This window comes from Mixophyes fleayi, chromosome 1 (genome assembly GCF_038048845.1).
Source record: "Mixophyes fleayi isolate aMixFle1 chromosome 1, aMixFle1.hap1, whole genome shotgun sequence".
Classification (NCBI taxonomy): domain Eukaryota; kingdom Metazoa; phylum Chordata; class Amphibia; order Anura; family Limnodynastidae; genus Mixophyes; species Mixophyes fleayi.
The window spans coordinates 309,307,138-309,322,891 of record NC_134402.1 but is presented as its reverse complement, the minus strand read 5'-3'; the positions used below and the strand labels follow the sequence as shown (position 1 = coordinate 309,322,891).

Below are 15,754 nucleotides of genomic sequence, written 5' to 3'. Positions count from 1 at the left end.
TTCATTGGTGAAAAAATAGTAATTGTGCCTTGAATTATGTAAAGTTTAGTATGTTAAATATGAATTGTTATTTATAATACAAATTATATATAAAAAATATTTATATTTTGTGAGTTGTCATATTATTGTATAGTGCTGTAATTCACATAAATTAAAATGTCAAAAAGAAAAAATAATAGTTCTAGGGGTATCATATGGTAATATATGGTGATGCCGTAGTGTTGTATGGTAATGTGTTACCCTGAATCAAGTGTAGATGAACTTTCCAAAAGAAATGTATCAGTCATGCAAATGCCATATAATAATTATAAGAATATCATATAACTGTTATGGTCATAGAGGACCAAACTTCCCTTCAATAATTTTTTATTAGTTTCCTTTTTCAACAGCTCTTTTAGTCTCCCCATATGTATTTTTATCATAGCAAATGCTTGGATTAGATTGGGGTTACTATTCTGAAAAAGCAAAAAGTGCTGTGCAACTGTGGTACGATGTTTGAAGTTTATCTGATCCCTTATGGCATTCTTACATTTCCTACATGTTCTAATAAACGCCTTTTAAAAGATTGAGTGTTCATCCCATCTGAGTGCGCAACTTCTTCAAAAGCCGTTACGCACTATGAAAGCAGTTTTGAAGTTGAGGCAGGGACATATGAAGCTGGAGTAACAGAGTGCAGTGGTAGGGTGTGATTATAGAAGGAGACAGCCTGATCAGGGCAAGAAAGTAAAGTGAAAGGGGAGATGAATGAGACAAGAGAGGAGAAAGGGGTAGGACCAATGGTGTCCAGGTTAAGCTTGCGGAGATTAACTTTAGAGAATGGGGAAGGTGAGAGGGGTGAGGAGATGTTAAAAAGAGAGATGATGGTCTGAGAGAGGGAAAGGTGAATTGTTGAAGCTAGAGACAGTAGAAAGCTGGAAAAAGACCAGATCAAGAGAGTGGCCCTGCAGTGTAAAGAAGAGGCGGTTGAAATAAGATGAGACATAGAACTAGTAGGGGACCCATCAGTGGGCAGGGAATGGGGGGGGGATGGGGCATATTTTAGGGGAAATGGATGGGAGAGGAAGGAAACAGGAGTGATGCAAGGAATCAGGTAGGAACAGAAGGAAGCAGAGAGAAGAGCAGCTAGGGGGGACAAGAGGGAGAGGGGGTCAGGAGCAGAAAAGAGAGAAGGATAGGGAAATACAAGGGAAGGGAGAGGGGAAAACATAGGAAGGGAATCAGAGGGATAATGGAGAGAACAAAAAAAGAGAGAAAGGAGTAAATCATAATAAGGCTAGAGATCAGCATGAAATAGAGAAATGTGGTGGAAAAAGGGTAATAGGATCAGTATGGGAATGGAAGGTGGTTAAGACAGAAATGAGGGATAAGTGAGCAAAACACGGTTAGGTTTTACAGTGACATTTGGCTGGAATGGAGAGGGCTATGCAAGATTAAAAATATAAAACAAAGTAATAGTAAAAGTGCAGCTGTAAGAAGCAAAGTTTCTAAACAGCACAGCAGGGAGTGTCCAGGCCATGCACAAGGCAGATGAGTGAGGCAACTTACAAGGTATTGTTGAATGTTTTCCTCATGTAGCAGTGTTTCCAGGTAGAATGTTCCCCTCCTGTTTATCTCTTCTGCAGCTTTTGTGTAAACCTTTATAATGCTATATAAATCTGTATATACACTTGTAACAAACCACAATTAGAACAAATCCACCTGCCTAAACACCCTAACACCTCCAATTGAATTACGGTGAGGGGCCACAATAAGAGGACTGGGCCTGATACTGACCATCATTGAACTCTTACAGAATGAGATGTAAGGGTTAAAACTGGATGTTGTATATCTGGCTTTGTAATACGGAGGTTTGCAAACTGCCACACATCACAAGAGGTTTGAGTATTCAGCCTCCAAACGGATCCTCAATCTTCTGCACAAGAAAAAAAAAAAGCCCTAGATTGGGTAGACACCAATAGTGCCTGATCTCCACCACCCTAATGCTTACACACTCAGGGGCATACTTGGTTGAAAGAGGAGAGTCCCCTCTTTCAAATAATTTTCCTTATCAGCTATTGTCCGGTGATTAGTGTGTTCACCAGACAATAATACCTACACTACAGAAATTAAGAAGTCCAGTTGATGAAGGTTTTCCCTAAACCTAGCTTAAATAAACTCAGAGGCACACTCATTTAAAAGAAGACAGTGCCATTTTTCAATTCATTCTTAGACATATAAGTCTGGAGGATGTTTTTTAACATCCTACTATTGGTCCTACTATGCATCTATGGCATAGGCTCTTAAAGAAATGGTTATCATCTTAATCACATTTCACATAAGTCCTATACAAGCCTGGGTTTTAATTGAAATTGTAGGGTAAACAGCTTGTAAATAGGATTTATAAAGGACATCTTACCTGACCCAGGAATGGCAGTTGAAGGTTTATACAAATCGCCACAATCTATCCTCCCTGGATCTTTTCACAAGCACACAGAAAAAAATAAGGTGTGTGATGGCATGTTGAGACTATAAAGGATACAAATCCTTGAAGATCAAAATGCATCAAGATGAACGACTACACAGTGGCACAAAAGGTCCAGAAGAATCTCATTCACAAATTCTTGGAATGATCATTACTGAGACCAAACAGCATCACCAGGTATTCGTAGTGACCATTGCGTTTGTTGAAGGCAGACTTCCGTTCATCACCCTGGATTCTAATGACCTCATAAATCTAGTTTAGAAAAAATGTTGGCCCAACAGATGCAGTCAAAAAGTTTAGAGATGAGAGGAAAGGGTTAGCAGTTCTTCATGATTATGGCGTTGAGCCGCCGGGTAAGCTATATAGAGTCTAAGGGATCATATAGAGATTAGACTGGAAACCTCAGTTTATGCATGTACCAATCATATCAAATTCAATGTAAAAACAACAAACTGAACACATTCAATAAGGTTTTTTTTTTTTTTTTTTATAACCAATCTGCTCTGAAATATTAATGCAGAATATTGTGTTTGTCAATTTGTATAAACCAACAATAGAATTCACAAATTAAAAATTATTTCACATGATATGTGCAGCACTATCACAATTTATTACATATTAAAAGCTATATATGTTTTGCTACATAGTTTAAAAAAAAAAAAAAAAAAAGAACCTTTTTCTTTTAAGTCAACAATTTTCATTCAATATATCACATCAATTTTATATACTTATAACCAGAAACAAACAAAAAAAAATGATAAATGAAGGCCGACGGGTAATATGACTAAGTAGACAATTAAACAGAAAAATTAAAAAATTAAAATTAAACAGACCAGAAACCTCACATAAGCAAACATTTCTTATCAGTGTAGAATGTGTAATGAAGCACATTAAAATACACTATATGGACAAAAGTATTTGGCCACACCTGTTAATTATTGAATTGAGGCGTTTCAATCAGACCCGTTGCAAGAGGTGTATAAAATCAAACACCTAGCTATGTGGTCTCCATTTGCGATACAAAATGGGTCGTTCTGAAGAGCTCAGTGACTTAAAGCATAGTACTGATAGGATGCCACCTTTGCAATAAGACGAATCGTGAAATTGCATCCCTGCTGGATATTCCATGGTCAATTGCAAGTTATATTATTAGAAAGTTGAAGCATTTAGGAACAACAGCAACTCAGCGACAAAGCAGAAGACCACGTAAAATCAGAGCGGGGTTAACGACTGCTAATGCGCATGTTGCGTAAAAGTCACCAATGCTCTGCTGATTCTATAGCTGAAGAAATCCGAACATCCACTGTCATTAATGTAAGCACACAAACTGTGCGGCGGGTACTTAACGGAATGGGTTTCCATAGTCGAGCAGCTGCATGTAAGCCGTATATCACCAAGACCAATGCCAAGCATCAGATGAAGTGGTGTAAAGCACACAGACACTGGACTGTGGGGCAGTGGAAATGTGTTCTGTGGAGTGACGAATCACGCTTCTGTTTGGCAGATGCTAGGAAAACATTACCTGCCTGACTGCATTATGCCAACTGTGAAGTTTGGCATGGAGCTATTTTTCAGGGTTTGGACTAGGCCCCTTATTTCTAGTTTGAGGAGTTCGGTGTGGAAGAACTTGACTGGCCTGCACGGAGCCTGATCTCAAACCCATCGAACACCTTTGGGATGAACTGGAATGAAGATTGCAAGCCAGGCCTTCTTGTCCAACATCAGTGCCTGACCTCATAAATGTTCTAGAAAATGAATAGGCACAAATTCCCACAGAAACACTCCAACATCTTGTGAAACGCCTTTCAAGAAGAGTAGAAGCTGTTATCGCTGCAAAAGGGGGGGTCAACTCCATATTAAAGTATATGTATTTGAATACATCATTAAAGTCCCTGTTTGTGTAACGGCCAAGCGGCCGAATACTTTTGTCCATATTGTGTATAAACAAGACTTGAGAATAAGAACAGTTCATAAATAACAAAAGATTCTGCTTTGTTGTACAAATGCAACACAGCCACAAGCAATCAAGACTACAATAATACACATAGCAAAATTGTCCTTCATTTATTCAAAAACCATGAACAAAGTTGTGTGCAATGGTTTCCAAACACAGATTGTCTAAGCGCGTCTCATTCACATAGCATACAGCTACATCATTTGAGCGAGTCTCTGTGGTGGTGAGCTTCAGCAAAGTTTTCAGTCTCTGGAAAGGGCAGCAGACCTGCTTACTCACAGTTGTACTTACTGGAATTATAAGCAAAAGCTTCAGAAATTTACCCAACTCACTGAAAAACTCCTTAACTTCAGGACTAACGGAATTGTAAAGACTCACAGCTTCTGGCAAAGAGCTGTAGCTGTTTTTGTGGGCAAACATTTCCAACTGGACCTTTAGCATTCGAACATTGAACTCTGGGTATTTAGAAAGGATTCCCAGTTTTTCTTCAATAACACTGTCAGATTCGCCTTTTCCTGTGCTAAGAAGCACATCTTCCAGATGACAGTAATCAATAAAACCTTGTTGAAGGAATCTATTCTCCAGTTGAGAAATGACAGCATCAAGCACCTTGAAATACTCATTTTTGAAAAATTCCTCCTTAGAAACAGGAACTTGGTGTTTCATAGACTCCATATCCTGAGGGCATAGTAGTCTCTGCTGTGGAATGGATAATGGTAATAGATTAAGTTTAATCACAAAGTCTTCTGCTTGCCTTATGAAATCCAACACTGATACTTCTTGCCGCACCCTCATCAGTATTTCTTTAACCAGCCTTACTTTTTTCAGGGTACTCAACATAAGCCTGTCCTGCTCTTCCACATTCATATTTAGAATGTTTAGGGACTCCATTACTGATCTTATAATGAGCAAACTCGCAAGTGTACTTCCTTCTATAAATTCTCGTAGCAAGACATTCGCTCTTACACCAGAAACACCCGTGTGTGATTGCAGTTCTCTAAGGCCTTCTATGAGTACGCCATAGTGCTGAATAACAGTATTGATCACTGCCAGGTTAACATACCACTTTGAAGAACACAAGAATCGTGTTTGAGAAATGAGACTTGGCATTACTTCAGCAAAAAAAAATTTGAACTTGGGTGTTTTGCTGAATAATTTGCATAGGTCATTTACAGAATATAAAGCTTGCTGCAAAACTGGACTCGCATGGCAACCATCTTTTGTCAAGTAACTTCCGCAAGGAGCTCCACAATGCACAAACATGGCTAGAGGCTGTTTCTGTTTCAGCAAGGCACATGATTCCATATAGCAAAGGGTAGAGGTAGAAGACACCTCAAATGCAATTCCTCTTAGAAGATCTATAGGCAAAGAATGTTGATCAAGAAGTTCTAGGATATGATTTGCAGGAGAGGTACCAGTCTCCTCTATAGGGTCAAGGAACCCAATAAATTCTTCTTGGGGATGCATGTCTGAATCCAAGTATCGTAAACAGAGGCTCAGCTGCTGCAATTCAGAATTCTGAATGTGGTCTACAATTACAGAGTAGTACATTGAGCCTTGGTTCACATCCTTTGTTATAAAACCTATGATTTCATGGCTCATTAAGCCAATTATTTCATGTTGGATTTCTGGGCTGGTAAAATTTTGATTGGTCATGAGCCAATATTTGAACATATCACTGTCCTGACCTAAGAACTTTAGAAGTTCAAACAAACTTTCTTCAATTGATTCATGATTTTGAAATGTGTGACCTCGATGGATCAAAAAACGCACTGCACCAATCAGTTTGTTAAGACAAAGAGCTGGAATAGCTTGTCTAACTTTCCTTTGTTGTTCCAAAGCAGCTTCTCTTTTCTGGTTCTGTAAGGCATGCATTAATTTCCAGGTAGCAAACTCATGGCTTTTAGACTTTTGGTGAGAACCAAATTTTTCCCGAGCCTTCTTCCAGTTAGAGAAGCCTACCACTGTAAATACAGAATCTCTTCTTCTTGAAGAGCCCAAAAGCCCCATACTCTCAGCTTTTCCACAGGTAAAACAAAGAACAGCTTTCAAGTTGGGGCTATAGTGAAGCCATGGAAAATCTGTATACCAAGCGCTCTGGAACCTTAGCTTCCTGTTCCCAAAACACTGTGGGGGCACGAGTTCTGCCGAAGGCTGAAATGGCTTATCCACATCAAAAACCTTTGATGCATTTTCATCTACCTGACAATGGAAATCTGTGCTAGAATCTAACACTGCTTCTGCAAAGGCATTCAAACTGATATCAGCAGCATTAGAATTGTTGCTTGACTGAGTCATATCATCACTGTATAAACCAAAGCCCTTTAACCATGCCACTTCACAGCTGACTGGTTCATCTTCGTCTTCTTTTATTTCTTTCTTAATAATGTCTGGGTCAATAGGACATAATCTCTTTCCTTCCATGGCATTCAAATCTTCTTCATTTGGACGTTTAAAAGGTATAAACACTGCATTCTAAAAAAACAAATAGAGAGAATTATCTACAACTTCACGGTTTAACAAACCTCAACTGTTTTAATGAGTTTGGTTTGGTTAAATGAATAGCATCATAAAAAATGTTACATATTGTATGCATTTAAATACTGGATATCATTCCAAAATCAAGATAAAAGGGGGGGGGGGGATTCAATTTGTGCTGTGTTAAAACTATTACCGTTATTACGGTAGTTTTAACCCAGCTTTCTGCTCGCAGCTCAGGGAGCGGCTAGTAAAAAGCCGGCGTTGAAACTACCATAATAACGGAAATAAAGCGCATTATTACCGTAATAACTGTAATAATGTGCAGACCGCGTTACTTTTACCCGTAACACGGCCAACTGAATTCTCCCCAAAGGGGCATATTCAATTGTCCACGTTACTCGCGCACTATTACTGTTATTATGGTAATAGTACGCGTAATTACGGTACCTTTAACGCCGGCTTTCAGAAATCCGGCTTAGAAATACCGTAATACCAGCAATACTCTTAACGCTGCATTACTTTTGCGAGTAACGAGGACAATTGAATATGCCCCAAAGTGTCAATTATTTGTGATTTCAGATTTGCTTATCCATTTACCATTGACTTCCACACCAGTTTCACCTAATGGCATATTTGACTCAAGCTATAATTTCTGAACTATTGGATAATAATAAAGCTACCTATTGTTTTGCAAAAATCTGAAAGATGACAATAGATTGAAACTGTGGGGGAAATCTACAAATATACATAATGCAGCCCCAGCAAAAAGGAACATTACCATGAGAATAAAGTATAAATGTAGTTACAAGTACATTACTACAAAAAAAGATAACTAAATATATACTCCATATAGTTAACCTTCCAAACTTTGATTTGCAAGTTCTTTTCAGCTAATCTGCACAGCATTTTCATGACATTATTAAAACATATATATTTCATAAAAAAAATAAATCTACTCCGTTATGTCAAATGAACACAAACTGAACTTAATAAGAAGAGTTCTACCTTACATAATAGTCGCATCAAATGATACCAACGAGAAAATGCTAACAAAAATTCTAAATAGTTATATGCCTTTATTTTGACGTTTTACCAGTGTATAGATATTTATTTGAAATTATAATACAGATAAATTAAGTAATTCAACAGATAACTGCAGAAATGGACACAACAACCACAGTTATATACCACATCGTGATGTAATTCCGGGAGACGAAATACAGCATCTCATAAGACCTCTTACTCTCCGGCTGTTGTGTAACTACAAGTTCCATCATTCCAGCGCATGCCGGCACTTCCACAAGGGTGGCCTGAGAATAATCGATTTGTGTATATATGTATAAGTAAACAGAAATGTGTGGCAGTGGCTGTATTGGTGCGGCCAGAACATAACTGGGGAATATGGGACACGACAGACGTGTGTTAAATAATAACCGCAGCTGATGGACTTACCGAGATGCCTGCCTCCATGTCTCGTACACCAGTCCACAAGCAGGAACCGAGCGAACGGGGGAAGACACCGAGCACTGGACAGGAAACGGAAGTCGGTACACGGTGTACTTCCGGTAGATGGGCGCACACTGCCTGGCGAAGTGACATAAAGCGCTTTCATCACACTTGGACGCTGCTGTAATTCAAGTGGGATCGCCTGTGGCCCCGGAGTCGCTGTTGTATACACCATTATCAGCACACCTATGCTGGTCTACGGGCAATATAAGTACAGGAGCTCCTGTAGTCACTATTGGAGTAAATATGAACCCACAGCGGGGCATACACTCTATTCCACGTGTATTTACAAACAGCAGTCAGCATCTGTTCTCTCTGTTGTATTTTCTCCCCAGCCGTTTTATTATTATACATTTGCTATTATACATTATACATTATACTATTGCAATTCCCTCCTTACTGATGTCCCCAAAATCAGACTCAAACCCCTACAGTCTATTTTGCTTGCAGCGGCTAGATTGATGTTCCTTGGAAATTGTTCTTCACCTGCTGAGCCAGTCTGTCAGTCTCTACATTGGTTGTTTGTTTTTCAACGAATCCAATATAAAATTCTTCTACTAACATACAAGGCCATCAACAAAATTGAAACAAAAATCCCACTAAGGGTTAATGGCGCACACTGGAGAAAAACGAGGAAACAGAATATAATAATAGAAAAACAATCTAAATAAATAAAGTTCTCTACTGCTGCAAACCCGTGTTTTATTGCATAACAACCACCAATCGACAATTGTCCAAAGAAAAGAAAAAAGGGGTTCTATATAATAAAAAAGCAATACATTCAGAGTTTCTCCCAAAGAAAGAGAAGTGATCTCTAATAAAAATAACAAATAATATTTATTACTTAAAATAATCATATAAAGATACAGATTAAAAATATGCTAAATACCAGATCAACAAATATATCATATATGGTATATAAAAATAACCTTCAGTACTGAGGTAATTGAATTGGACAGCCACGGTTACTGGTTAATCACAATCTGCGTGTAGGAAGATGTTTTACTGCAACAAAGAGATGTCCGTTCATAATATGGTCAAATCAATACACGTTTATAGACTCATGGGGGCATATTCAATTAGCTTTTGGATTCGCGGTAACGCGCCGGAACAGCCGCGAAACGTAATACACGGTACCGCAATAACGTGGATTTTCGTTCGCAGCCCATAGGGTTGCGAACGAAAATCCACGTTAATGCGGTACCGTAATACCCGCAAGAACGCGCACTTTTCTTACCGCGAATCCAAAAGCTAATTGAATATGCCCCATGGAATGTTGAAAGGAGCCGGAGATCACAGAACCGAGGCTAAATTTCCTCCAAGTAATTACCCAGCGTATACAATACAGCCTCTGCCCGGCAGCCTCCTGTAGTATAGGGAACTAAATCTCCATAACTGGCTCAGATATCAATCAGGCAATTAAATATTCACGCCGCTTACCAGTGTAATGTACACCCTCCGGAGGGAATTTATACACAAAGCGGGCTCCGATCTTGAACCTGACTCAAATTGACCTTCCAACACGATCCTCTGTTCTTAGCGCGGTTATGCGCAACTTCAAAAGCAGCCTCACTGGCAACAAAGTGGATATAGTTCACGTTCCAATGTTAAGTCATGAGCGGCAGGAATCATGTGGTATCCGAAGGTAGTGTAGAAAACAGACCCAGCTGACGCGTTTCGTGCCGACACTGGGCACTTTCTCAAAGCTGCTAAAAGGTCTGTGGAGATCCTTTAAATAGGGAGCCAGACGTACAGGTGTAATCATTAATTAGAGCTTCCTGTCTATATTTGCTATTCCAGCGATTTTGCTACATAATCATTAAACCAGTAGTATGAGTGAAAAAAATGTACAAATGTATAATTATAAATGCACATATATGCATAAAGGTAGTATATTAACATTAACACTCTCTTTTTTCTAATAGACCAAATACCATATAGATGTCAATGAGAGGTCACAATTTTATATAGAAAAATAATAATAAAAAATTAAGGTTACCATTAGCAACCTTTTACAATCATTAAAATGTAAATAATAATTAATAGCCATAATAACAATAGTAATATATTTTTTTTATAATAATAATATCTTTTAGACCTTATAAGTCATAAGATATACAGACTAGGGATGAGCGCACTCGGATTTATGAAATCCGAGCCCACCCGAACGTTGCGGATCCGAGTCGGATCCGAGACAGATCCGGGTATTGGCGCCAAATTCAAATGTGAAACTGAGGCTCTGACTCATAATCCCGTTGTCGGATCTCGCGATACTCGGATCCTATAAATTCCCCGCTAGTCGCCGCCATCTTCACTCGGGCATTGATCAGGGTAGAGGGAGGGTGTGTTAGGTGGTCCTCTGTCCTGGTAGATCTCGTGCTGTGCTGTTTAGTTCTGTGCTGTGCTGTGCTGTGCTGTGCTGTGTTCTGCAGTATCAGTCCAGTGGTGCTGTGTGCTGTGCTCTGTCCTTCTGAGGTCAGTGGTGCTGCTGGGTCCTGTGCTGTGTCCTGTTCAGTCCAGTGGTGCTGTGTCCTGTGCTCTGTGCTTCTAAGGGCATAGTTATTTCCCCAATATTCCCCTGTGTTTAAAAAAATAAAAAAAAGTTTTTTTTAAAAAATACCAAAAACTACTTAAATTTATTTTAATTACCACAAAATTTGCACAACCAATCCTGCAGTATAAGCCCATTGGTACTGCAATATTACCAAGTTCACACATTCAGCAGTAAAAGTCCAGTGGTACTGCAATATTACAAAGTTTACACATTCTGCAGTATCAGTCCAGTGGTGCTGTGTCCTGTGCTCTGTCCTGCTGAGTTCCGTAGTGCTGCTGGGTCCTGTGCCGTGTCCTGTTCAGTCCAGTGGTGCTGTGTCCTGTGCTCTGTGCTTCTAAGGGCATAGTTATTTCCCCATTATTCCCAAGTTTTTAAAAAAAAAAAAAAAAGTAAAAAAAAAAAAAAAATTTAAAAAAAAAAAAAATATATATAATAATTATAACCAAATTTGCAAAACCAATCCAGCAGTATAAGTCCATTGGTACTGCAATATTACCAAGTTCACACATTCTGCAGTATCTTGTGCTACATATAATGGAGACCAAAAATTTGGAGGATAAAGTAGGGAAAGATCAAGACCCACTTCCTCCTAATGCTGAAGCTGCTGCCACTAGTCATGACATAGACGATGAAATGCCATCAACGTCGTCTTCCAAGCCCGATGCCCAATCTCGTAGTACCGGGCATGTAAAATCCAAAAAACCCAAGTTAAGAAAAAGTAGCAAAAAGAGAAACTTAAAATCATCTGAGGAGAAACGTAAAGTTGCCAATATGCCATTTACGACACGGAGTGGCAAGGAACGGCTTAGGCCCTGGCCCGTGTTCATGACTAGTGGTTCAGCTTCACCCACGGATCTTAGCCCTCCTCCTCCTCCCCCCCCCTACAAAAAATTGAAGAGAGTTATGCTGTCAGCAACAAAACAGCAAACAACTCTGCCTTCTAAAGAGAAATTATCACAAATCCACAAGGCGAGTCCAAGGATGTTGGTGGTTGTCAAGCCTGACCTTCCCATCACTGTACGGGAAGAGGTGGCTCGGGAGGAGGCTATTGATGATGTAGCTGGCGCTGTGGAGGAACTTGATGATGAGGATGGTGATGTGGTTATTGTAAATGAGGCACCAGGGGGGGAAACAGCTGATGTCCATGGGATGAAAAAGCTCATCGTCATGCCTGGTCAGAAGACCAAAAAATGCACCTCTTCGGTCTGGAGTTATTTTTATCCAAATCCAGACAACCAATGTATGGCCATATGTAGCTTATGTAAAGCTCAAATAAGCAGGGGTAAGGATCTTGCCCACCTAGGAACATCCTCCCTTATACGTCACCTGAATAACCTTCATAGTTCAGTGGTTAGTTCAGGAACTGGGGCTAGGACCCTCATCGGTACAGGGACACCTAAATCCCGTGGTCCAGTTGGATACACACCAGCAACACCCTCCTCGTCAACTTCCTCCACAATCTCCATCAGATTCAGTCCTGCAGCCCAAGTCAGCAGCCAGACTGAGTCCTCCTCAATACGGGATTCATCCGAGGAATCCTGCAGCGGTACGCCTACTACTGCCACTGCTGCTGTTGCTGCTGTTAGTCGGTCATCTTCCCAGAGGGGAAGTCGTAAGACCGCTAAGTCTTTCACAAAACAATTGACCGTCCAACAGTCGTTTGCCATGACCACAATATACGATAGTAGTCACCCTATTGCAAAGCGTATAACTGCGGCTGTAACTGCAATGTTGGTGTTAGACGTGCGCCCGGTGTCCGCCATCAGTGGAGTGGGATTTAGAGGGTTGATGGAGGTATTGTGTCCCCGGTACCAAATCCCCTCGAGATTCCACTTCACTAGGCAGGCGATACCAAAAATGTACAGAGAAGTACGATCAAGTGTCCTCAGTGCTCTTAAAAATGCGGTTGTACCCACTGTCCACTTAACCACGGACATGTGGACAAGTGGTTCTGGGCAAACGAAGGACTATATGACTGTGACAGCCCACTGGGTAGATGCATCCCCTTCCGCAGCAACAGCAACAGCTGCATCAGTAGCAGCATCTACAAAATGGCTGCTCATGCAAAGGCAGGCAACATTGTGTATTACAGGCTTTAATAAGAGGCACAACGCTGACAACATATTAGAGAAAATGAGGGAAATTATCTCCCAGTGGCTTACCCCACTTAGACTCTCATGGGGATTTGTGGTGTCAGACAATGCCAGTAACATTGTGCGGGCATTAAATATGGGCAATTTCCAGCACGTCCCATGTTTTGCCCACACCATTAATTTGGTGGTGCAGCATTACCTCAAGAGTGACAGGGGTGTGCAGGAGATGCTTGCGGTGGCGCGCAAAATTGCTGGACACTTTCGGCATTCAGCCAGTGCCTACCGCAGACTAGAGGCACATCAAAAAAGCATGAACCTGCCCTGCCATAACCTCAAACAAGAGGTTGTGACGCGCTGGAACTCCACCCTCTATATGCTGCAGAGGATGGAGGAGCAGCAAAAGGCCATTCAGGCCTACACAGCCACCTACGACATAGGCAAAGGAGTGGGGATGCGCCTCAGTCAAGCGCAGTGGAGACTGATTTCCGTGTTGTGCAAGGTTCTGCAGCCATTTGAACTTGCCACACGAGAAGTCAGTTCCGACACTGCCAGCTTGAGTCAGGTCATTCCCCTGATCAGGCTGTTGCAGAAGCAGCTGGAGAAAGTGAGGGAGGAGCTGGTAAGCCATTGCGATTACACCAAGCATGTAGCTCTTGTGGATGTAGCCCTTCGTACGCTTTGCCAGGATCCGAGGGTGGTCACTCTTTTAAAGTCAGAGGAATACATTCTGGCCACCGTGCTCGATCCTCGGTTTAAAGCGTATGTTGTGTCTCTGTTTCCGGCGGACACAAGTCTACAGCGGTGCAAAGACCTGCTGGTCAGGAGATTGTCCTCTGAAGAGGACCGTGACATGCCAACAGCTCCACCCTCATTTTCTTCCACATCTATGGCTGCGAGGAAAAAGCTCAGTTTTCCCAAAAGAGGCGGGGATGCTGATAACATCTGGTCCGGACTGAAGGACCTGCCAACCATTGCAGACATGTCTACTCTCGCTGCATTGGATGCTGTCACAATAGAAAAAATTGTGGATGATTACTTTGCTGACACCATCCAAGTAGACATGTCAGACAGTCCATATTGTTACTGGCAGGAAAACAAGGCAGTTTGGAAGCCCCTGTACAAACTGGCTCTATTTTACCTGAGTTGTCCCCCCTCCAGTGTGTACTCGGAAAGAGTTTTTAGTGCAGCGGGGAACCTGGTCAGTGAGCGGCGAAGGAGGTTGCTTCCTCACAACGTTGAAAAAATGATGTTTATAAAAATGAATAATCAATTCCTCAATGAAGTACAGCACTGCCCTCCAGATACTACAGAGGGACCTGTGGTTGTGGAGTCCAGCGGGGACAAATTGATAATGTGTGATGAGGAGGAAGTACACACTGTAGGGGGAGAGGAATCAGAGGTTGAGGATGAGGACGACATCTTGCCTCAGTAGAGCCTGTTTAGTCTGTACAGGGAGAGATGAATAGCTTTTTTGGTGTGGGGGCCCAAACAAACCAATCATTTCAGCCAAAGTTGTTTGGTAGGCCCTGTCGCTGAAATGATTGGTTTGTTAAAGTGTGCATGTCCTATTTAAACAACATAAGGGTGGGTGTGAGGGCCCAAGGACAATTCCATCTTGGACCTTTTTTTTTTGCATTATATGACCAATCAACAGTCGTTTGCCATGTTCAAAAAGTAAAACCAAATTTAAAAAAATACAAGAAATTAAACCAAAAGTAAAATGCCGTGTCATAATTTAAAACAAGAGGTATTGACGTGCTCTAAAACTACTGTATTGTTGTTTATATTTTATAAACACTACACTTGAAAGCTTGAGTCTTTCAATAAAAAAGTAACTGTCCATTGCACGAATATTTGCAACAGGGACAATTTTAGGGTTAAGAAAGTCAACTAATAACACTTCGACGCTGTCTGTCTTTATAAACACTACACTTGGAAGTTGGAGGAGGTATTGTGGCCCCGGCACCAAATTTACTACCGGGGCCACTCCACTGTGCAGTCCATATTTAGGTGTATCAGATATTAAACAACGGTGACAGTTGATGCCCAATTTTTTAATTATATTGTGGCCTCGGTACCAAATTGTGTACCGGGGCCACCACACTACGCAGTCCAGATACTTGTTTGGTGGAATTCAGACCAGTTGAGGGTTTTATTATTATATTGTGTGGACCACTCTATCTATACCACACTACAACTCTATACCACTCTATTTCATACTTTAATTCTATTTCATACTTTAATTCTATTTCATACTTTAATTCTATGACTAATTACCATAAAGAGGAACAAAATAAACCAATTTTACCAAAAGTATAATATGACTTAGACTTACAAACACTACACTTGAAAGATCGTGCCTTTAAATGAAAAAGTCAGTCTTCATTGAACGACTATGTGCAACAGGGACAGTTTTTTGGGTTTACAAAGTCAACGAATAACACTTCGACCCTGTCTGTCTTTAACATACTTGATGGGATCTCAATGACGAATTGTCTGTACCATGTTTGGAGGAGGTATTGTGGCCCCGGTACCAAATTGGGTACCGGGGCCACTCCACTATGCAGTCCAGATAGAGGTGTATCAGATATTAAACAACGTTGACTGTTGATGCCCAATTTTTTAATTATATTGTGGCCTCGGTACCAAATTGTGTACCGGGGCCACCACACTACGCAGTCCATACCCTTTTTTGGTGGAATTCT

At 40.8% G+C, this 15,754-nt stretch overlaps 2 protein-coding genes across 6 annotated transcripts in view; one reads left to right on the top strand and one right to left on the bottom strand.

The window, feature by feature from the left end:
- The window catches only part of LOC142157993 (uncharacterized), a 459,198-nt gene that overhangs the window by 82,363 nt on the left and 361,081 nt on the right, over nucleotides 1-15,754 (top strand). The window lies entirely within an intron of this gene.
- Nucleotides 4,511-8,438, bottom strand: LOC142157987 (52 kDa repressor of the inhibitor of the protein kinase-like). Its single transcript, XM_075211490.1, has 2 exons — nucleotides 8,349-8,438; nucleotides 4,511-6,890 (listed from the first exon to the last, which is right to left on the bottom strand). Exons 1-2 carry the CDS (start codon nucleotides 8,364-8,366, stop codon nucleotides 4,530-4,532), a joined length of 2,379 nt encoding a protein of 792 aa, XP_075067591.1. The 5' UTR covers nucleotides 8,367-8,438; the 3' UTR covers nucleotides 4,511-4,529.